This window comes from Formica exsecta, unplaced genomic scaffold (assembly GCF_003651465.1).
Source record: "Formica exsecta isolate Colony F162 unplaced genomic scaffold, ASM365146v1 scaffold37, whole genome shotgun sequence".
Lineage (NCBI taxonomy): Eukaryota > Metazoa > Arthropoda > Insecta > Hymenoptera > Formicidae > Formica > Formica exsecta.
Genome location: NW_021850941.1, coordinates 1,698,797 through 1,723,848, shown reverse-complemented (window position 1 = coordinate 1,723,848; position 25,052 = coordinate 1,698,797). Strand labels below are relative to the sequence as shown.

Here is a 25,052-nt window from a genome sequence, read left to right as displayed (position 1 = left end):
ACGAATAATAATGAGAACGCTCTTATATGTGTGCGTGTCGGGCCAATGACCGACTCATTCGTGTTCGAAGACAATAATGGAAAACGAGATATAATTCCAATCTGACCACTGTTAGAGAGTAGACGTGCTCCTTTCGATCGAAGAACTCCCGCAGAGATGATCGTAAGCGCCACGTTATCTTAACCATGTTATCAGATTGCTCATTGAAAGCCACGATCTTTTTGTGTTCCGTCAGATAATAACTAACTTGGCACGCAATTCGATTAACGCGAATGTTAAAACTCGTTATTCTTAATTTTATAAATCACGCCTACAATAAAATTTTGGAAACTTCGATGTTTGTATTATCATTATTTTTGGATGAAACATCTCAACGTGATATACGAAATATTATCACGAGTGAAAAAGATATAAGTTAGATGTCACACAAGAAATATACTTCCGAATGAATTTGTGACGTTTCATAAATCTCGACAAGTCTGTAACGTTATTAAGCTCGATAGAGTTCATGTCGGATATCGGTTTGTATTACGTCATACTATCATACGCTTAAATCGAACATTTCTCGTAAAATTGTACTTAAAAACGACACAAAACATATTTTAAACATCGATAAAACTATTATTTACATCCGACTTCGTGAATACTATAAATATTCGTAACGCGAGAAAGTGTGTTTTAGGCAGCCGTAAATTTTCGAAATGTGGAATACGGGAATCAAAGCTATCGTCTTTTTAAGCTGACAAACGCAAATAGATCGAGGATCCGTGACGAAAGATGCAATTTCCATGCCCGGAGGTGGCTTGCGATCGTAACAAAGAATCGACATTGTCGTGCCAGCAACCCAATTTTCAGGTTTCGATAGCAGTAGAAAAACGAGGAGCAGAAAAGGGGATCACTTTTGCGCCAGGCCGAACACACACCCCGAGTTCTCCTCGCGAAATAAATGAATTCACGCGTGAATTCACGTCGCGTTCTACTGGATTTAATTTGCACCGTCAGGACAGGATCGATAGACAAATTATTTTTCCGGTTGAAGCTCTCATATTTTTCATTCTCCCATCGTTCTCGCTCTCGTATACTCGCGCGTATATTCACGATGTGTCATGTGCGAGTAATATTTTACGACATCGTTTCATCAGCGATAATCACAGGTGAATATTTTTTGAAATATCAGGAGTAAATATTCCCACAGAGAATATTGCGATTCATCAAATATCCAAGAAAATATGTTGCCGCATAGGCGCGAGCAACGCGCAAAAATACGATATAGAAATATATACTGTATATCTCTCGCGCATATCATATCTTCGTAAAATACTTAATATACGTATCTAAATCAAAAGAACTTCTATTTGATTATAAGCATAAAATAAAGACACACAGCCTTTCTCTCCCCCCTACAAGATACTTGAATAATTTTAAATAATGTTTAGCAATAAACACTTTCTCCACTCAGAGTAGAAATATTAGCTAATTGAGAAGAGCATTACAATGAACAATCGTAACACACACAACGTAACATTGCGATTCGAAATCACTTAGTTCGCGTAGTCAGCACCTCCGAATCGTAATTCGCGGTATCGTTCGTGGTCGCATCAATGTAATGGAATATCGAGTTGCCTTTCCAATGCAATTCCATTTTCTCGGCTTTCATATGCATAGGAATATATGTGGTGTCGGTTTGCATCTGTTGCGTGTCGCGCAACGAACTTCTTCCATTCGGCTCGCGTATTGACAAGCTGCGCTTTCGGATCGTAGGTAATCTTGAGTGCAGCGCGAAGCTATAACTTTAGCTCGACTGCTACTAACTTTTATTGCGCATCACGGTTTGTTTATAAAACAACAGTATCAATAGAATGCACGAGAAGAATGCAGAGAGATAGACGATAAGATATATCCCGCGTGAATCTTCCTTCCAAGATAGCGAATTTAAATTACGATTTTTTAAATGTCATAAAAAGTCTACATCTTTATCTCGTGTCAATATATCCATAAAAATTAGTACATATCGCAATTTTACTTCTATTGGCTTTCGACACAATTTTGAACAACGGAATTATTTACCTATTTATCCAATAAGAGATAAATTAAACCGATTCTTTTTTTATTCCACTTGTTCAAGACTCGGCTGTTGAAACGAATGATGACGGATCGTCGAAGTGATTGAATGCAAGGTTTCATCCTGTTATCCCTAAACGTGTGCTCTTATCGTGGTTAGTAATGATCACACGACCGATCTATAACACGCTAAGAGTGACTAGCAGTGGCTAAGTATTCTCATGAGAATATGACTCCTATCTGGCGGATGTGCCTCTCACATGCTCGTATATTAACGCGTATATATATCTGCTCTCCCGACAATCGCACCGGTTTGCGGTGTCGAAAACAATTCATTTCAACCCTTCGTCTGGTATCTGCCAAGGAATCTTAATCACGCAAACATCGCTATTCAATTAGAACCGCACTCGCCATTACTTCCCCAGAAACGTTTATACACATTTTTCATCTTCTTAATAATATCGAGGGATTACATGTTTGCATACTGTACATAACAAATCTCAAATAATTTTTCCATTTATTCTTTTATCGAGATAAAAAATCAAACATTGTTTTATATGCGAATTAATTCATGTAATATAGTAATTGTTATAGTAGAAATGCAGCAATGTACTCGATGAAATATACGAACCATAGAGTTAATTCTATAGCAATTAATTTAATTAATCGGTGTAACTCCTATACATGATAAATCATATTAATTTATATCATGAGACGTGTTCGCTTAGATTTTATTCCGTACATAAAATGAAAAAATTATTTATTCAAAAATGTTAAAAAATATTGATATTTATTAAAAAATAAGTAGAATTTCTAAGATTTGCACTCATTTTTATCATGTGAAAAAGAGAATAGCTCTTTGCACCAAAAACAATAAATTTACACATCCTTTAATTTTTTCGTAAATAAATTACACTGTTCATATACAATTCTCTTGCATATCATTCCCTAGAAAAGAAATAAAAAAAAAACGTTGTTAATTTGCATAATAAAATTCAAGAATTTGAATTAAAACTCATTCGAATGATAGATACATAAACTTAAAAAATTTTGATAAAACATGGAATTAATTCCTAGTAACACACATCCTGTGTGTGTGTTTCATTCTGATAAATATATTTTTTAATAACATTTTCTATACATGTATCTGTGTTTCCACTATTCGAATAATGAGCAACATTAATTATACAATGATTGATTATCTCCGCTCTATGGCAGGCAATTCATAGAATTTAAAATTGTCCCATGTATGATAGAAGATCGTGTTTCATAAACGACCATGTTAATTATTTGTACATTGTATATTCGATTCAGTACTCAGACTGAGATTGTACACTTCTCTGAATTTGCATCCTTTGTCATCATTCCGACGAAAGTTCTAACAAAGATAGGAGAATGTCGCAGCATTTACGCTAACAAGATATTCGCTATTTACCGAACAGTGTACCATGTTCCTAGCCATATGCCTTACGTGTTAACGAGCTCGACTCTCATAAAAGATACAGTCGGCTTCTTGTCTATTCTTACTGCGGATAATCCGCTTGATTTTATTTTATTATTTATATACGAAAAAGTTTTAAAAGCTTTGCCGGTGTTCTAATAGTTTTTATATATTTTAATGCTTTCACCTTCTTTTTAGCGTATGTTTTTTTATTACCCCTTTTTTAATTTATCGCTATTAATAATTTAGATAAAAATATTATTATATTCGCGCATGTTTCAAAATGCATTAAGAAGAAATTATTTCAGTGACTTCGTAACAAACCAAAAATTTGTTAATTAAACTCTGTCTTTTATATTAAAGTAAATATATTCTCCATCATATATCATGAAATACACATATATGTATATATAACATTACCATATATTCAGATGAGACACATGTTTATTTACAACAACTTGAAATGAGTTTTATATCTTTTAAATTTGGTCTCATTGTCAATGCAAAAGCAGCTAATATTCTACTTTGTTGAAATATTTTGAATTTTCGTGAGAATTTGTGAACACAATACATACATAAATTACAATAATAAACAATTATTAAACTTTCACTATCAAACTTGTCATATTTGCATATTAGAGGGGTTTCATTTTAGAAGAATATTTTTAATACAAATTATAGTGTCATCATGGAACTGTCACGACACACGCTGCGGTTTACGTGCTAGGAACATGTTTAAGCTACCATAAACCGTGTACAATACAATGGAATATCATTTTTTTTATTTATATTATTACTTTTTCTTATTTTTTTAAGAATGTAACTTAATAACTATATTTCGTTATTGCAATTATCTCTCACATATTATATGTTTCTTTCATTCGCAACTTGTATAAGAAGCAAACCCACTCAATAAAATATATTTTATCCTATATTACATCTCTGTTAATCTTGATTAATTCTTGGAAAATTGCGCAGGCATCTTTTGAATAAAGTAAAGTTATTGAATGTAAACTCGCGATTAATTAGAAACTTTGCTTTTCATGCATGAAACTGCTATTTATGAACCGAAACTCTCTTTCTCTCTCTCTCTTTCTCCCTTTCTTTCTTTCACTCTGTGTCTCTCGAAAACAGTCACGATAACAAATTTCAAATTAGAATTCTGTCACTCTATAATTCATTTTTTTTTTTATGAGCATGCCGAGAGATTGCGCTTGAGGGCGTCTGGTTCTGTGCTAGATCAATCACGATTCTATGTATTTACGAATCATTAAAGTTGAAGAGTTATAAATCTTAGCCAAAGTATGTTTTCAGTTTTGATCAAAATGACTCCGTGAATAAGCTATAATGAAATATTCGTGCAAAGAATTGTTCCATGTATATATATGTATCATAGGCAATGGTAACTATTACAAATAGAACAATTATCACGCACGAAAGAAAGATTAAAAATGTCTTTCGATTCTAAAAAAGTTACCGAGAAGTTAATACTAATCGAAGATTAATCGGCTGCCATTTTAAACTTTGTTTTATCGAAATCCGATAATGAGAACAATGCTCAACGCCAGAAACAAATAAACTAAAAAGTGATAAAAATCTCGAGATAAGTTTTAAAATAAATAGAAATGAATTAATATTGTTGCGCGCTAATCGATTAGTTGCAAATGTAACAAGTCTATTATTGTATAAGAGTCTACTGTAAGTGAATTTGCTGCGATCGATCCGCGGATGTAACGATATCAAATAAATTCTCTTTATATTCTTGCGTATCGGCTTCGCTATTTTCGTACCTCTATAACAGATCTACACAGAAAGATAAAAGAATTTCAGTTCAAGTTTTTAAACACATCTGATAAATAATCTACGCTCGATGAAATTAAAAACAATAAAATTATTTCATAGAAATTAGAAAATAAAAATCTCTATTAAGATTGAAATAAAATGGCAATACGAGCCAAGCGCAGTACATAGGGCGCATACAAATTTATTATAAAAACACATCAATACAACATGTAAATTCGCGAAAACGTGAACGTTTCGGCCCTTTTTCGGCCATCATCAGCGCACGGATTTAATAATTAAACGTAGACGTAGATAAAAAATCGCATATTCTTAGTCGGTTAGCCGTAAGTACATAGAAATAAAAAAATAAAGATCTCTCACATCGAAATAAGGATGAACAAATATATCCAGAAGTATCCATGCTCTTGAGAAAATGATCAATTCCTCGATTGATAGGTCAAAAGTTAAAAAAATTCAATTAATGTAAGAGTATGATGGTACGTTACATTGTTAATTATGCCTGTAATGTAAGCGGAGCGATTTTGGTCGGACAAAGATATGAGAGAAAAGCATAGATAAAAAATTACAATTGTGAAATTTACAAGAACGTTCAGAAATTACTACATTATATGATTAACGGAGATATATAATTACAATTTGACACAACGGCTTTCAATAACACAATGATATAAATAGTTAAACCACTAAAGTGAGGGGAGACAAAGTATCGTTGTCAAAAAGATAAAACAAACGGCTTAAACAATTATTTCAAAGGTTGTCAAGTACAATAGAAACATAATATAAATATGAAATAATAATATGAATAACAATGTACAATTAAAATAAATTAAACATTTTTTGAAAGATTCTCGAGCCAATAAAAAAAATTAATGATATAAATAATAAAAATAATAAAGCGAATAATATAGTTACAATAAATAAACGAAATGATATGAAGTCGAAATCTGATTTTAAAGAGTTTGTCAAGATAGAAAGTTAACATACCAAGGTGAGATAAAGCAAAATCATTGTCAATAAAAGTAAAAAACCAAACAGCGTAAACAATTATTTAAAAGATTGTCCAGAACGATAAAAATGGTAAGATTGTCTAAAACAACGCCCTATGTACTGCGTTTGGCTCGTATTGCCATTTTATTTCAATCTTAACAGATGTTTATCTTTAGAGCCTTACACTTAAATTTATTAAAAATCTCTATTTATATTGATCGCACCATTGCACTTGCGTAGAATAGCTGGAGAGAATTATTTGGATGAAACAGGATGTGACTGAGTGCGCATGATAATCACACCGATAATTATAAAGTTATGATAATACGCAAACAAGCATAACAATCTATGATGAGCGGTTTGCCTTTCATTCTACCGCGTATAATAATCCTTATCGATGGAAACTTTCGGATTATTTTATAATTGCATCATAATTATAAAGTAAGTATATGTGTTGTGCGCATATTGATTATAAAATACCATTTCTTATGGAATTATTAGAAAATTTATTATGTCTATATAGCAATATATTTTATTAATTATACAAACAAACGCACACAAAGTTTTCATAGAAATTTATATTTTAAAGAAAATGAAATACTATTTAAAAGTGCACATCTCTGGAAAACCTATATTGAAATAAAATTATTGACAATTGTAAGATATATTATCTCAATTAAAGAATAAACTCAATAGCGTTCTAATGATATTTAATCTTGGACACGATATCTCTGAGCAGCCGATTATGAATATAATACAAAGCGGCAATAATCTCCCCCTTGTCGATACTCGAATAATATCCAATTGCCAACAAGATGTATTATTAGTTTGTTACGATGTACTAATTAGCGCGGCACTAATTAGAGATTATCGTTTATCTAAAGGTGTAGAGTTACTAGTTAAGAAACTTGTTTATATTAATTAATAGTTGATGTTACAACAATACTTATTTATATATATATATATATATATATATATATATATATATATATATAGAGCAAGAGATTTTAGAATATTTCACTTAATCATAAACTTTCTCTCTTTCTCTTCTCTCTTTAAACAAGAAATATCGCCTAAACTCTAATAAAATAGTAAAATATCTGTTTGACCAAGCACGAATCAAATAAATACATGCTTTTAATAAAATGATTTTTAATGAAACTACAATAAATAATTACAATTATAAAAAAAAAATTGATTTGTTAATAATAATCTTAATAGCAAGATTATTAATAAGACAGCGCCAAATATACATAATATAGTACCTATAAATATAATAACAGATGTATGTGAGGATATAAATTATTCACATCAAGAATACATATTATTAAATACAATTCTTTCAGATTCTATTTTATGTAAAAAGTAAAATAGTAGAAAAACTGAATTCCACGAATCTGTATATTTCATGCAAATGAGACTTTTTTTCACAATTCACTTCATACGTTCTATTATTTATATTGTTTCACAACGCCTCTTTTTCATCAAAATATTAATCAGAAATTATCATGTGTATAAATATAAGATAGGCAAGATTTAATCCATGTTGAGAATTCTCAGCCAAAAGATTCTACATCTTTCAAAAAACAGACGCTCATATTCTGAAGAAATTAATGTGGCAACTTTCGTTAAAATTTAGTAGAACTCCTATACAAAAGGAGCATCGAGAATATTTCGCTAGCTAGAGTGTGAGATTTCATCGATCGTTTTTCGAATTACTTGTTGCAAGAGGGCGATTGTGCTCCGAGTCGCAGTCTTCCTCTTTCGCTTCGTTACATCGAAATTGGACGGGTGCCCTCGTTTTATCGTCTACCGATCTACTTCTTCTTTCTTAGTTCATTTTTTAATGAATTGGCAAAAAATGACTAAAACTATATAAGATAAAACTTATCTTTTTTAAAATGCAGAAAATAATTATGAAAAGACACTTTTTTTGTATGAAATTTTTTTACTAAAATAATATGCAGCCTTCCCATAAAATATTTATACTTTCATTTTACTACATAAATTATATTTTAAAAAGTTCAAGTATTTATCAAAAAAACTATGTAAAAAAACGTTGTAATAAAGTTAATTGTTGTAATTAAATTAAAATTCGAGGGATATTTTTTACAATTATTTGTTTAAATTTGTTCTTTCTGCAAAAATGTCATAAAATTTCACACAAAATATTAAAACTAAACAAAAAAATATACATACTATCAAATATAATTTTCCATTGTCGCGCTTCGCTATAAAAAAAAAAAAAAATCTTTCAATATTTATAAAAAATATGCTCGTCGAATAATCGCCATTTAAATTTCCCGATTATTTCAAAGTAACGTGGCTATTCGCGAAGAGCATTTTTGTGCACAAGAGATATATATATATGCCGTTTATATATATTATATATATATATTATATATATATATATATGCCGTTTTCTCTCTATTATTACTCGAATTAAATGAGTTTGTTGCATGTAATCGTGCAATTGAAGACAATCCTGATCTTGTCTTCTACAACGAAAAGTGAAAATCGAATGTCGAACCATGTGTTGATAAACTGATTTTTCAACCGATTCATGATTCAATTGTTTACAAAATCGTAAATACTTTTTAATGCTGAATAGTATTGAATTTTATAAGTAGATGCTATACAAAACAAAAAATACATGTGTAAAAGTTTTTATAATGCTTTGAAATTGAATGTGTCTATTAATTGCAGTAAGATTGACGCGAACAATTCGTATGTTATAATATTAAATTATTAATACGCCTAACAATAAAAATTATATATACACTTAATTCATGAAAAAAAGTAACTTCCAGAATTTTCATAAACACTACGTATATCAATTTTTTATTTGGAATAACTATATATATATTAGCGGGCAAAAATTCAAATCTGTTATTTATGTATTATATTTTTAAAAGAGCATTAATATATTATCATAATAGCTTTACACACACATTCAGTAAATAAAAATATCAGAAGCTATACTCCAGATTAATTTCTCACATACTAATAATATAGTATATTTTGGTCTAAGCTAACATATGTACAAGACATACAGCTCTACTTGATAAATGAACTGTTTATCCAGTACGAAGCATGAGATGGTCAAGAAGGATCAGACTGGTCGTTGCGGCGACAGTCGCTCGTGCATTCCTGAGGAAAGGAAATGCGGAATATGCACAGCATGTTATACGGAACATGGGTATTGTACACAAACTTGCGCGCATATCTGCAGGTGTTAATTAGCGAAACGCTTATTGTTTGATTTGATGCATTTCACCTCGTTTGCGAAAATAACACGATGTAGGCCGCAATAGCTGAATTTCTGTATAATTTTGCAACGTCAAAAATAAATATAACACAACACGTTGATACATTCAGAAACAAATCAATTATATAAAATAGAAAATTAATTTTTTCACACTAAAATCTTCGCAACAGACGAAGCAGACAAAAAGCAAGATTTATCCTCGATAGATTCCAGTATAATTACCCGTTATTATAAATTGCAAATTGTTGTCACTTTGACGATGTTTGCGGTTGTCGCTGATGTTGATTGTATCACAGCGACAGAGTAATTTCGCATTGTGGTTTCATCCATCTTACCAAACTGTGTAAATACGCTAGATATACTTATACACGGAATATATATTTAGGAAACGCTAGAGTATATATATCATGTACTACCCCAGGAGTTTATGCATATAAATACGATATTTATACGAAGGATATAAATTTAATGAATGGTATTATGCTAAACAGTTTATTAACTCTATACTTTGTCTGATAAAAAGTCTTATTCAGATTAATAATCTTTGATTAATTCGTATGCACGAAATATATATTGCGTATTTTAAAAATAAAGCAATTTCTATTTCTCAACTGTAAAAATAATTATATCAATTTGAATTTTTTATTTAAGAGCAATGATTTAATTGTTCTATCTATATGTTTTATGTTTATTTTAATGATCTAAAGACGGATCTTTTTCTATGATATGTTATTGAATGCAATTCGCGCATAATATTATGTTGGATTATATACAGACAATGAGTTCCATTCCATTCATTACATATTGTTCGTCTGCAACAGATATTAAAACTTTATTTGGCATAAGAAAAGTTTTCGAATAAAAATGTGACATAGAAATTTGATAAATATCGTAGAAATTATAATGGATTAAACAAATTAATACAACCAGAATAATACATTACTTTTTAAACACTCTTGTGTATAATCCAAAAAAGAACTTTATCTCTATAAAACTTTCAATGAAATCTGTTATAAGTACTTTTTGTGCTTTAACAATTTAATAAATATTTTATATTGTTATATTTTATAATATTTTACACATGTATGTAAAAGGTGCATGCACATATACACATATATACATGTGTGTGCAAGCAATTTTTATAAAAATATTCAATATAAGAGTGAAGTTTATCTACCTGGTTGGCTGAAGCTTTAAAATGTCAGTAATCACGCTGTAATATAATCGCTACGATAATTACTTCTTAATTTAATATATAATTATTATAAGTAATTATAATGGTTGATGAGAATATAATAGAATTCGCGAAAGATAAGAAATTACCTCCGACGATTGTGTAAACGATATCGAGCAGCATCAGCATAAATGTTTCATTTAGCTCCTGTAGAAATTGCACACTGTGATTATCTTTATTAATCGCTTCTAAATTGCGGGAGTAAAACGTGAAAGCCAAGAAGCCGCTCTACGTGAGATGCATAGTAATGACATCTTGACCCGCGATCGAAATTAATGCGGCTACCACTCGATCTCATTCTCTCGAATTTTTCGCGTACCATACCCTCAGCACGTTTCCCGGCATTTTATTTCTCTCGCTGATTTCTCACTTCGACGCTTAGAATCAACGCCAACACATTCAATCTGCTTTCGCGCACTTTCGTTCGTTCTTCGCTTCGTAATTCTTGGCCAGAAAAAAAATTGTTAAGTTAAACGTATAATTAATTGCTGACAATTCGTTACGTTTAGATAAAATTAACTCGACGAATTGTTATGTCATGTATAAACATGTTGTAGCATCTGTTCCCTTCTCTGCTACCTGCTATAAATCTCGCGCTTGCTATAAATCTGAGCAAAATGAAATAGAAAAAAAGTCTTAAAGATAGCAGACTAAATAAAAGACTAAAATAAAAGAAAGCTAGCGTGTAATAATGACAGAGATTTGCGAGTAAGAAATTTTACACGTGGCACAATGATGTATTATAAATAACTTTAAAACGCGATATATAAAGGAAAAAATAATCGCCTGTAAACAAATAAACAGGGCCAAACATTCATTATTTTTTTATTAAACTTCAAAGATTTGTGAAAAAGAAATTCAGACGCGCGACTATATAACATAATTATATTTCATCCTGCGAATTCTTTGCAAATTCTTCGACATTGCTTAATTAATAAGAATGATTTGTAGAGAAGATACAGAGTAATTGTCTGCAATAATTTATCTTGGCAATCGGAATTTCTATTTTTCTCAAATCCAAAGAATTTGTTATAAATTTTAAACAATTTGCGCGTTTTTATTTATTAACGACGGTAGAAGAAGCATCGTAGCGGGAAAACATAGGATTTCATAATATGTATTTTTATGCAAATTCGACTCCTTCCGTTTCACTTCTTCAGTAAAAATTCCGCTATATAAAGCACAACGTAATTTCTAGGTAACATCACCTTATGCATTCTCATTTTTCCTCACAATACGCGTCCGCGCGACACGAAAAAGTACTTCGATACAAGAGACAGAGAGAAAGATTTGCAGATACAACTTATATATATATATATATATTAGAGATCCAAGAATAAATTAAGTTACTTTATATTATTTATATCATTATTTTTGGTACGTTCGCCATTGTGAAACTCAAACAAACGTGCGCTAAATTTGGGTATGTTTTTAAAGATTGGATCAGATTCAATCGAATCGAAAATATACTATTCTGCAAGATACGCTGTTTTTTAATTTGAGTAAATATATAATCGAGATAGATACAAATAATTTATTTTAAAATTAAATAACATTAGATCGTAATAACAATTTCACGTAGCATTATATATTTAAAAAATTCTCGGTTTTGAAATCTCGCTAGTTGTTCGTGCGAGAATGAATAGAGAGAGCGTTATTCGATATTCCTGGACCATAGTTCGCGCGGTTTCCGACAGCAAACGGCTGCTATCGTAATTTCAGTAATAGCCAATGAACCGAAAATTAGAACGATCTGCCGAGTATAGAAACGAGCGCGAATATTCATAACATTGACGATCGATTATCCGGAATAATCCACACGAAGTACATTTGCGAATAACACAAATTAGTCGGCGAGCAAATGCATCATGATCGGATCTAGAAATATATCGAGATGACGAATATCGACATGTGTATTTTTATGCAAAAGAAGATTATTTTTTTCCTTGTACAAATACATATTTTCTAGTACATATGCACTATTGGATATGTTACCAGCATGTTATTTTTCTGTACACAGATTGTGTTTGTATTACATTCTCGCGTATATATATTTATTTATTTTTGTAAATATAACGGAAATATATGAACGTACACGGACAAGCGTTAACAATCTATATATAAACAGTGATGCTTTTTAAACGTTACTTTATAATGAGTTTGCCAATTACAGTGAGTGTAACGATAGATCAAGCGATCCATCAATTTGTAAATTTCGTTCGGAGAGTTTTTACTTTGGGCATGACATTTAACGAGGCTATCTATTTTTTTTACGTGAATTGATAAAATATTTCAAGCGTAAAATATTCAAATTAAAGAAATATAAAGCAAAAGAAAACAATTTATTTTAATCGATATCAAAAGTTACGCAATAATATATTGACTGAAAAATAAAACAAAATTATATATATATATGGATTCAATACACGCATGGACACATCGGATTATGGACTGCCGCACTCTTTCAAATATCCCGGAGCGGTTGCAAATGGTTTCACAAGCAGCAAAAATGCGTTAGCGCATTACATTATATTACATAGTACTTGTACAAGAAAATAGTTACAGATCAAATAGATAAATTAGACAAGGACCGATAAACAATCGCTCTGATTGTAAATAGTGAATTGAATTTATAAACATTTTGAGCTGTATCTCAGTAATAATGGGTTTGCGGATATATGTTGATATGAACTTTTTTCATGTTTTGGTATGGAAAGATTGCCTTCGAAATTTGTCGCCTTATTTTAGTTACACCCTGTATATATATAATATTGTATTAAGCAAACCATTGGAAAATACTAATATAAATTTAATTTAAATTAGAAACATTAATCTATTTCCAAACTATTTAGATATATATATATCTGTTTAATTTTTAAAATAATAAATATGCGTTATTTACAAATAGATTAATTGAATTCTATATAAAATACTAAATAAATATAATATCATAAAAATAGATTTAAAAACTTGTTATTTAATTATACAATAAAACCTTACATTGAATTTCTTTCTGTTCGACTCGTAAAAGGATAAAAATTCTATGAATTTTGCTTCCTCATAGAGGAAGCTTTGTTTTTTTTTCTTTATTATAATACTTTTTTTTATAAATTTTGATTATTATTATTATTATTCGTATTAACATTATCATATATAGCGTGCATCGTATAAAGTCTTTGATCTTCAATTGACTGCGTAAAAAAAAAGCCGAAGAAAACATACATATAAAAGCTTTATCTCCAGGAAAGTAATTGAATTTCATGCGCAATTTAAGTATAATGTGGAAATAATATTATTTTCATCATAGAATTGCTAAAATAGAAATACGTCTTAAATAAATAACGAGAGAGAAATCTTTCTTATATTCGTGTGAACTGACCGGATAAACTTGCAATGCTGATAACAAATACATTTTAACAATGGATGTATGCGAAATATGTGTGTTAATAATGGATATATTTCGCAGATATCCATTGTGTTAAAGTGTTTTTCTTATAGCATTTCAAATTTATCCGTCGGTTCACGTAAACGCGGATATAAGAAAAATTTCTCTACCGTCATTTTTGCATTGCGCCCCTCGATCCGCGTGTCGACCTATCTCACTTCTCAAGACCATAATCTTGGCTAAAGAAGGAAACATGTATTATCATATGTGCAGATCTGTGAAAATAAGGTCTCGTCTTTCACAATGTAAAAAGCGGGACGTACAAAGAGCTCAAGGTGGCAACGTTTCCATTTTTATATTCTTTTGTTAGTCCCTTCTCTGCTCATCATTTCTTTATTTTCATGGAATGCATAAGACTTCTAGCAAAAGATAAATTCGTTGTCATTGATTTGTTGCTTGCGAGCGAAAAACATTTCTATCGCAATTCTTCCGTTGCTGCGTCGAGAGAAAGGAATGAAAAAAGAGAAACGAAGCTTCTAACAGGAGGAAGATGCGAAATTCTCAAGAAGGAGTCATTGTTCGATTTTCACCCTCTCGATATCCGCGCTGAGCCTTTGGCAAACATTTGCGTTGGCTATGTATAGAAATAAAAGTGAATTTCGTTGGTAAACATCCTCGGGCCACGTGTGTAAACGAGAAGCTAAAAAACGACGTTGTGTAAAATCGTAGGGACAGCAGGTTAATTTCTTATGCAGGCAACAACTGCGTGTTTGAAATTTTTCAACACAATTTTCAACACTCACTTACAAACAATGTTTCTCGCATTGTATTGTTGAGTTTACGTAACTGCATGAAAAAAAAACTTTAATGAAAAATGATATAGAAAAAAATCGCATTTTTTCCAATGTATCCTATTGGTATCACATCCTGTGTGATAATAAGTAAAACAATATATAAAAATGGGACATGCGATACGAGATGTGGAATATTTGACATACTATAAAATAAACATCCTAACATTGCAAGATATGTCAGTATGTATAAAAACTTATTTATTTAAGCATACTGTTATTTTAGTTTATAGTCAAAAACATTGTTTTGACATTGCTTTAAATAGTGCCGCAAATTTTAAATTATATTCTAAAATATAATGAGGGAGACTACATCCACTACTCACTATGATTTTAGAAATTATTACAACATAGCAAACATAATTTTTTTCCATCCATAAATTGGACCTGCAACTACATAGATCAATGACGGACAATGTAAGAACGAGCAATTCAACAGGTGTTTTCCTGCAAAATTGCGTGAAATTCAAGCGATAAAGAAAACGCAAACGAAAATGTAACGGGTTTGTTACAAAACATATTATGATAATTTCATTAATTTATGTTTCATTGTACATGCTGTATAATGATAACTAACAAAGTGAACGCATTGAACGATTGAACGCATTAAATAAATTTTAATTTTATATCAGGCATGTAATCGGTCAAATGTACGTCTGTCTGTAAAAGTTTCATATACATATATAAAACTATATATTATATATTTCATATATATATATATATAATCCATTAATTACACATAAATTATTTATGTGTAAATAGCGCACATTCAGTAAAAAAATAGGTTAAATATTAATATAACTGGACTAATAAACAAAATATTGAAATTATTTACATCACTTGTTTTTGCATGTACAAAATGTATTTGTATCGACTTTGGTATCCATTTCGTTCGTATTATATGGCTCATTTTATTGATTCAACCTTTACCTATTTGTGTCATACAAAACAAATTATTACCATAAACTAATTAATTACCAGTATATCCCATGCAATGATGAAAATATTGACAATCTGAACAAAATAACATCGTTATTGTATTAACGCGAATTTACCTGCGCGTTTATTAGCAGCAAACTTTCATCGACATAAAACACACTGATAGAGGCGTATCATTAAGCTAATTAATTGTTAATATCTCAAATATTATTTTTAAATAAATTATAAACAGAAACACCACCACTAATGGTATGTTATTATTGTATATTTCAGGTTCGATAAGCAACATAGACGGTGCAGAATATCACTGCAACAAAACTGCTATACGAAAGGTAATCAGTGGTGTCGTTGGTGCTGCGAGTTCAGTAACATCAATTCAGGTTGCCAATCTTCTACGATTGTTTAGGATTCCACAAGTAAGTACATATTTGAATTCAATTTTTCTAATACGAGAAATATCTTCATAACGACTTAATTACCGAGAATATTTTGCGAAAACTACTATTTCTCCCTTTTTCTCTCTCGCCCAAGAAAAAATTTTTACTGTAATATTTAGTGTTTGCCATATATACATTTTCGTCATCAAATAATGTAAAAAAAAAAAAGCAACACTTTCTTCATGTTTTTTCTTTTTCTTTTGTGTAAAGATTTGACTTTAAATACTTCATATGTCTCATAAATATATAGAAAAAAATTACAATATATGTATATATAGAGTTATGTAAAATAATCTATATTTATAAAATCTAAGGAAAAAATATACGAGAAAAATCTTGCTTTATAGAAAAATGATAAAATAGCATAACTATTCCAAAAGCGTGCATTAATATAAAATGTGATGAGTGGAAAATTCCATATATATTTTTCACACGTTTCAGTGCGCTACCACGAAAATTCAGAGCTAAGCAATACTCGTGCTTCTAGAGGTTACGAGGTAAAAATGTGTCAGGTGGCAGCAAACCGTGAAAACTTCATTCTTGACGCAAGAGTTTACGGAACCCCCGGTTTAAAATCTTCGTACCGTGAAATCACCTCATCCAACGCTACTTTCCTTATAAGCCATTCGAATCTCCTAGCCTGTTATAGCTCTCAGTCAGTGCTCTATTAGCTGAGGTTTAAGGGGTGCTATCGTAACGCTACTGTAATTATCCAACCGCGAAAGTGCCGTATTGCCTATTAAACTTTTACTAACTCTCTGTTATTCTATTTTGCCGACTATCGTCAACCAAAAATGAATCAAACTTGAATAATATCATGGTCCATACTTTCCTGCAAGATGCAAACTGAGAGCAAAATAAAATTTAACAATCACTTTCCAATATAACTAGAGTTAGAGAAACACAATAATTTTTCATCGCGATAATTCTATATAAATATATATTTTACATATGTTTAAACATATGTTAAAAAACATTACGCGACAATGATTTCAATTAGAAATTTGTGTGTTATTTATATCTCTTTATCATTACCTGTGCACAGATTTGTCTAATATTCATATGCGCATGTTCACTACAGAACAACTGGAAAACAAACTTCAACTTATACTAACTTAAACTGCTAATTATTGTATAAGATACTCGAATTGCAAGATTATATAGATAACTCTTTAATAATAGTTCATCTAGTGTTGCTTTACACTTTACTCAATAGTTCTTGATATGCAAGTTATAAGATTAATTTGCTTATACTATCCATATTGTGAAGATCTCATTTTACAACATCGAGTTTCTCGTCATAATAGATATACTACAGGTCAAACTTCGGTAATATGTGTATTTATATGCAAAGTTATGAAGATTGACTCAAGATAAGATCGAAATACAGCGATTTATATAGTATATATACGAGACGATAACGATCTTTAATTCTCGTCGAGTGAGATTGATACGTGATAAAAAAATTAATTACTTATACTTGTTAGAAAAAGATATATTTTATATTGTATATAAAATATATCTATTATATACATAAACATATAAAACACATTTTAAAAGTAAACATATAAAACACATTTTAAAAGTAAATATTTTAATAGTTAAAAATATACATCGTTAATATTTAACAGACGCAAAAGTCAAATTTAACTTTGAATACATCTCACGATATTACGGTCAAACATTTCATTAGTCAAATAGAGTTCTCATAATACTGAAACTTATGTTATTTAAATACAAAAAAAAATGTATAATTTGACAATTTCTTGTTAGAAATTTTTCATTTATCAATATTGTTACCAGATTAAAAAAACTTATATTCGCTATATTACAAGATAAGTTTCTTTCGTGGCACTTCTGCCTGTCCCGTCGCATCTGTTAAACTCAGTCTTATGAAACTTGTCGCGTCTATGTTGCGTTAAACTAAGAAACTGTTCGAGAATGTATGTGACGTGAACTGAGATCGCTTTTTACTCATCACGTAGTATTCCGAAAAAAAGTGGCAAACTTTTATGAATTTTCCGACCTAGTCAATTTCATACTTTTGCTTAAAGGCATAGAATCGATGTAGGAAGCACAAGCTTACAAAAAATTTAAGTTTTTAAACTCGTCATTACTTTGTTTAACGGAGCGAAATTTCTAAAGTTGTTTCAAATCAATTATTCGCGATTATACATATTATGGCAAGTAGAAGACAACATAAATTGTTAATTCATAGTATAGTTTGAATTAAATAGCGGATATTTAAAATATCAGATTTTTTGGCTTATAACTTATATTATTATATCGTATAATTTATTATAATTTGTTACAATTTTTTTCAAAAAAATATTATTAACCCATTTATAATATTTTAAATTCAAATGTTAAAAATAGTTGTTGTACAACGTAACGTTCTTTCGTGTCTGATAATAGCTTTATTCGACCGAAAAAAAAAAGATAAGTACCACTTATTCCATAAACTTAGCACATTTTTCTCTCATACAAGTTAGTAATTTACTTTATCCATATTTATAACGCTTCTGCAAGATCAAAAAGCGCTCGATCTTCGTCACTTTAGCAGCGATTCAAGCGTGGCAAGGTCTGATTAAAGTTGACCTCTTCTCCCAAATGACAGAGAACACGTTTCAATTATTAAGAACTTTATCTTCGGGAATGACATTTCATTATTTAAGGATAATCAATCTTACAACTCTATATGTCTTTACTAAACACGTTTCTACTAAATATAGTAAAGTTTACATCGTTTTTGGGCATCGCGACAATTATGGAATTTCTCTCGAAAATATTATATATTTATACGTCGATCCAAGATAAATTTTGTATCTGCAGTAACGCAACAAAAAGGTGAAAAAAAATTAATATGATGCGCTACTCGTGCGTCGCTCAAGGCACATTCTCGCGCGCGGCATAAAGGATGTATTTTCATAGCAGTATCTCGCAACGGAGAATGTATTATTCATCACGTTAAACGCAACTAACATCGACAGAATATCGTTGCCCGTCGCGTTTACGCGCGCTCTAAAGTGGTTGCAGACGACCGCTTAGCTAAACGATTTCTCCGCAACTTGTCAGCACGATGACGTACGATCGACATAGAAACATAGGTATAACACCCTGCTTAGGCGGAAAGTGCATACGCGTCAAAGAGAGCTTCGCTATGTCAATCAGTATCGCGTGCATACACATGTATACGTATCGCAGTTTGATCGACAAGCAAACACTAGTCGGCTCACAGGATTCAATAACATACGCGTACAAAGATTTATGCTGGCAATGCTGCGAGAGGTAATCTAAATTACATAATCGATTACCATACCTACATTATCGCGTATCAAATTTCTCGTCAATAGACATAGAAACAAGAGCTGAAAGTAGAAAAAGATGTGTTTGATTGAACGATTTGATCCATATACAATTTTAAAAATTATAATTATTTTGCAAGAATTATAAGATTATATTTTTCGATGTGTGTATTTTTAATTATTATTGAAGAAAAAACTCATATACGATAACAATAATCTACTCTAATCTTAAATTAAAATCCGTTACAATAGCCACTCCTCATCAATTATTACTGTTCAATTGAAGTAGAATAGGTTTAATCGCATCAAGTACACCGTCGTGATAAATTTTAGTCACGGTTTTCGCGAATCGAATTAGTTGAAAAGAAAACGCTCAGCAGCAATTTCTGTAAGTGGTTCTTCGTCGCTGCTAGGACTGTTGAAGCTCGTAGGATTACGATCGAGATTCAAGACGTAAGCCGCGCGATGCGACGCGAGCTCAAGTCACGTGAACTAAATAAATGAAATCGCATCTCGTCAAGGACCTACACATCGCCCATACAAAATTTCCCCCATTTGAAAATATGCTGTTGACGTCGCTGAAATTTGAATAATGATTGATAACCGCCACTTCTCGATTGCACACTTTTGGCAAGGGATAAGAAGAAGAATGTAAAACTTAAAGAATAAAAATTACTTCGCGTAGAAATATAAAAAAAAAGAATACTCATTTCTTGTGCCGTCGCATTATCTAGAGATAATCTTCGCAGAAAGTAATTGGATTCAATTTATAAAGACTTTGGAAGGATGCGATTTACATTATCCGATTAAAAGTACATTTATAATCGTTCGTAAAATTTTTTAATTAACCCGGACTTTATAACTTTGGCCGCTGTCATTAGCATTTTTATCGTTAATCAATTCATCGCTGAATATTTTATGCGATTTACAATAAATAATCACTTAAAAACGTTCGTCCTTTTTGTCGTTATCATGGATATATTAAGATACTTAAAATTTATCATATAATATATAATTTATTACGCAACGCAAAAATGCATATAATTAGTTTCAATATATGCGATAATATACTAGATTTTCAGATACGTTTAATTACGATGCGACTGATCAGAAAATGGGCAGAAATAAACAAGAAATATTATCTGTCGAGATAATTTAATACATATAAAATGTAATTACGACTAAAAGAAATGATCCTCGAGTTATTAATACTGATATATAAAGCATATTAAATCCTCTTTACGAGAACTGAGTATATTGTTATAAAGTATTGAATATATCGAATAATTCGAGAGAACGTGTCCTCTTATCCCATTTTATCGGCATAGTGAGTAGGGCTTGCAATTTCGCGCGGTTTGGGCGCAGCCGGTTCATTTCAATTAACGATAACATCGTTTTCTAGATTCTACAAAAGAACCGGCTGCAATGGTACGAGCCTCAGAAATGATCATGGTAAAAAATGCAAACATTCCGACAGAGTTCTGTGTTAGTATCACATAATCCTCAATTAACTCGCGAGTAACGGTAACAGTAAAACACAAATGACACGAGATGATACGTTATTTGACCCCTACCTTTTCAATTGAAATTGTGCGGAAAAATACAGCGTATATAATTAAGTTCTCTCTGTCGACGATAAAGTTTTGATCAAATATGACCTACTATTTTTCAAAATGCATACTATAATAATCAAATCATCTGTAAACAATGTAAACATAATTATTACATTTTCGTGTAAAACATCTCGGCAAAAAATAAATTGTTGCATATATGTACATTTATATATATATATATATATCGATGTATCACGATATATAATGTTAATTAAAATATTCATTTCTTTTCTATCTGTCGTGATGAGAAATTAAAGATTTTCATAGTTTCTCTCTAACATCTCTCAACATCAGTTAAATTTTTCCAGATTTTTATAACGCCGCTGATAGAAAAAGAAAAAAATAATTTTGAAGTTTTGAATCTTTTGGGTCATGCATAAATAGTTAGCGTCGAAACTTTTCTCTCTTTACTCACATAGATCTATTTTTCATCAATATTTTCATCTCAGCGTAGCAAGCGAAGAAATTTGCAAACTTGCTATATAATTAATCGATCAAGCCAAGCGAGCGGATCGAGTCGAAGCTTTAATATTCCAGGCAGCTTGATATTTATATGATTGGACAAGCGAGTTTTCATAGAGTTGATAGTAATCACTCTGAATCTGACAAATCGTGATAAATATATTCGCCATAGCATGCACCAACCGCGATATATGATAGGACGTGTATTGTTCCGAAGAAAAATAGCGTTGGTACCCTCGTGGCGCGAGATAACGCCGCCTCGTTTCTCACTACATAAACTCATCCGATGCGTACGCATCGACATCGCTAGCAGAGATCGAACATTTAAAAAAAAAATCTCGTTACTAGCTAAGACAAATCGAACGACGATCGAGGGCAAGCGAAACTGTCGATCCCACGAGAATTTGTGTTATAAAATATAAAAAAAAAATCTTACGATAAATATAAGTTACAATAAAAAATTGAATTATGCGAGTTCGAACCATTTGATATTCAGCGAGTTACGGTATGCGAAAAGCTCTTACTACAATTTTACTACAAAATAGCAATTTGATAATCGAAACGTCAATAGAAAGTTTGCCAGTTTGATAATCATAAAAGTGATAATAGTATATCTTCGTCAAACTTCTCTAACGCGATTGTATCACCAAGTTGATTTCGAAGAAGTCAATTTACGCCTACACGATGAAAAGATAATTAATCATCCACGTTGGCACATGCGGCTAACCCAAAATCGCCTTTTCTTCGATAAGCGTCACCACAGAATAGCAAATGTAGAATATTGTATGGAAACACAGAGGGGAGAATTTGGTCCATAGATAAACGACAGACTGATGGTAAAACTTATTATGGAATGTTACGGTGAAATACATGATTTAGACAAATGATGTCTTTCACGTACAACCGTCATCGTTTCCTGAATGCTTTGTCCTTCGAGAGATTAAATTTATACTCTTGTTACTCCATGAATCTTCAAACCCATGAGTAAGTCGTTTTGAATGATCTCCAAATATTAGACTGTCAAACAGCTGGATATATTTGATTTTACTCTGTTCCTCTGTTCCTTAAATATTCTATGTTATCAGATCTTCTAAACTTTGTTCTTTAAGAATTCACGATTTCATGGAACTTTGATTTCCGAATCTTTCGATGTAGCTATTTAACCCTTTTGATTATCTGATCTCTCTTTTAGTCTTTGAACTCTTATAATCTTGAATTCTTGAATCCTTGAAGCTTCGTAACAGTGGCTTTTTCATTACTTATATCTCTCTCGAGCTTTGACGCTATATCTTCTTGTGCGCTTGAATATTAAGGTTCTTGTATATTGCATCTTTGAGATGCTTTAAAAGTAGTGAAATTTTATGTCGCTTTTAGCGTCCAGCTTTCCGACAATAGTGGTATAAATCGCTTTTTAAAGAGTGGCGAATGATATAAATTAACTGATTATCTTCACATCACTGATCGTTCCTAAGATACACTCTTCTCTTTCGAGAAAAACACACAAGTTAAAGTGTAATTCTCTGACAGTCATTAAATTACACGCTTTCACTCTCTCGGTCCATTTCAGAACCATCAGAAACGTCGACCACTTCCAAGAGAATTCAAGTTTACTTCGCTTTTAGCCAGATGCAGTCACTCACTCGCAATTAGAAATGGATTTATCCGATACCAACGCGACATTCGTGTTCTATAATGCCGTACGCGACGCAATAAAACACCTAGTACCCAGTTATTTTTCAAGCTTGAAATTCAAATATCAATCTTTAAAAAAAAAAAAGAAGATATTTTTCGATGTTTCCATATTTCGGATAAGATTTAGAAATTAAAGATGAAGATGACGGAAGCTTCCCAAAAGTTTTATATTCCTAAACACTTTGAACTGTTGACATAGCAATTTAGAATGTGTCGTAAAAGAAAATGTTATTTATCAAGTTATTTACCCCTTGTATGTATACACAAATCTTATAAAACATTTTTGCTTCTTATGTTTTTAAGGTTTTGTTGTAATTCCCATATTTATTACAACAATACTCTTAATTAATAATAATGTACTTTTCTGTATTTTTGGTCTTTCTATTACTGCACTATATAAGAAATAATGCAAAAATTCTTCTACATGCAAATAACATAAGCATAAATCTATAAAACAGATTTAGAGACAGTTATCTTTTATTATAATGATTGATGATACAATTAAGTGTATAGATCTAACATTATAAAATTTGTGTAATAATTTCCTTATATGTAAATAATTTAAAATAGAAATTTGTCTATTATTGTAGGTCTCCTTTTTCTCAACAAGTCCAGAGCTTTCCAACAAGCAACGCTTCGAATATTTTAGCCGTACCATACCTAGCGATCACTATCAAGTCAAGGCGATGGTCGATATTGTATTAACGATGGGCTGGAGCTATGTCTCCATCATTTATGAGGAGAGTAACTACGGCATAAAGGTTTGTACCCGATCGTAATTTTTTGTTTTAAATTCATGGACAGTATTTGATCATAAAATTTGCGCGAAACATATATTATATACTTCCATTATTATTACGTTATGTATTTATGTATTTATTATATTTCTTATATTATGTGTACTATATATGAAAGAAAGATATATTTTTGTAAGGATTCTTTTTTTATTATCTTTCCATTTAATTGATATTAAAAGCTCGGTAATATTTTTCTTACAAATGTGATATAAAGATTGTGAAAAATTAGCTTTGAAAATTGTGTCCACTCAAATGTGCAAATAATTTTTATACTAAAAATTATATTTTACTTACATATAATATGAAGTAATTTCAGTTCAATATTATTATTACAGCACCATTTTCGCAAAGCTTTTAAGTTAGATTAAATATTCATACATAAAATATAATAGTGTGTGAATGTTAAATAAATTAATGTAAAATCGTAATAAAATTCCCTGATGGCTTTGTATAGGCATTATATATAAATAATAGAATTCAAAAATAACAATATTGTTTCATCACAATATAACATTTTTTTAATTAATTGCATATAGCAATATTTAAGAAAGTATTTTATTACAAAGCTAGATAATCTTTAATATAATTTTGATACGAATGTTTCAAGAGACCATATTCTTTTTAAAAATAGATCTTATAAATATAAATAATGCTCACATAACACAATATACATAACATTAGACCTGTAAACTAATAGTGTGGAAGTAAGTGCTTTTAACTATAATTAGATATCCTATAATTCAAGTAATTATAAACATACAATTAGAATATATATAT

At 30.6% G+C, this 25,052-nt stretch overlaps 2 protein-coding genes across 2 annotated transcripts in view; one reads left to right on the top strand and one right to left on the bottom strand.

The window, feature by feature from the left end:
* LOC115239256 (COP9 signalosome complex subunit 7) overlaps positions 1-25,052 on the bottom strand; it is a 100,333-nt gene that overhangs the window by 43,184 nt on the left and 32,097 nt on the right. The window lies entirely within an intron of this gene.
* LOC115239258 overlaps positions 1-25,052 on the top strand; it is a 165,013-nt gene that overhangs the window by 114,473 nt on the left and 25,488 nt on the right. Inside the window, exons 3-4 of the mRNA XM_029813689.1 lie at positions 16,243-16,385; positions 24,069-24,239. Coding sequence (XP_029669549.1) covers positions 16,243-16,385; positions 24,069-24,239 — 314 coding nt within the window. The remainder of the gene's footprint in view (positions 1-16,242; positions 16,386-24,068; positions 24,240-25,052) is intronic.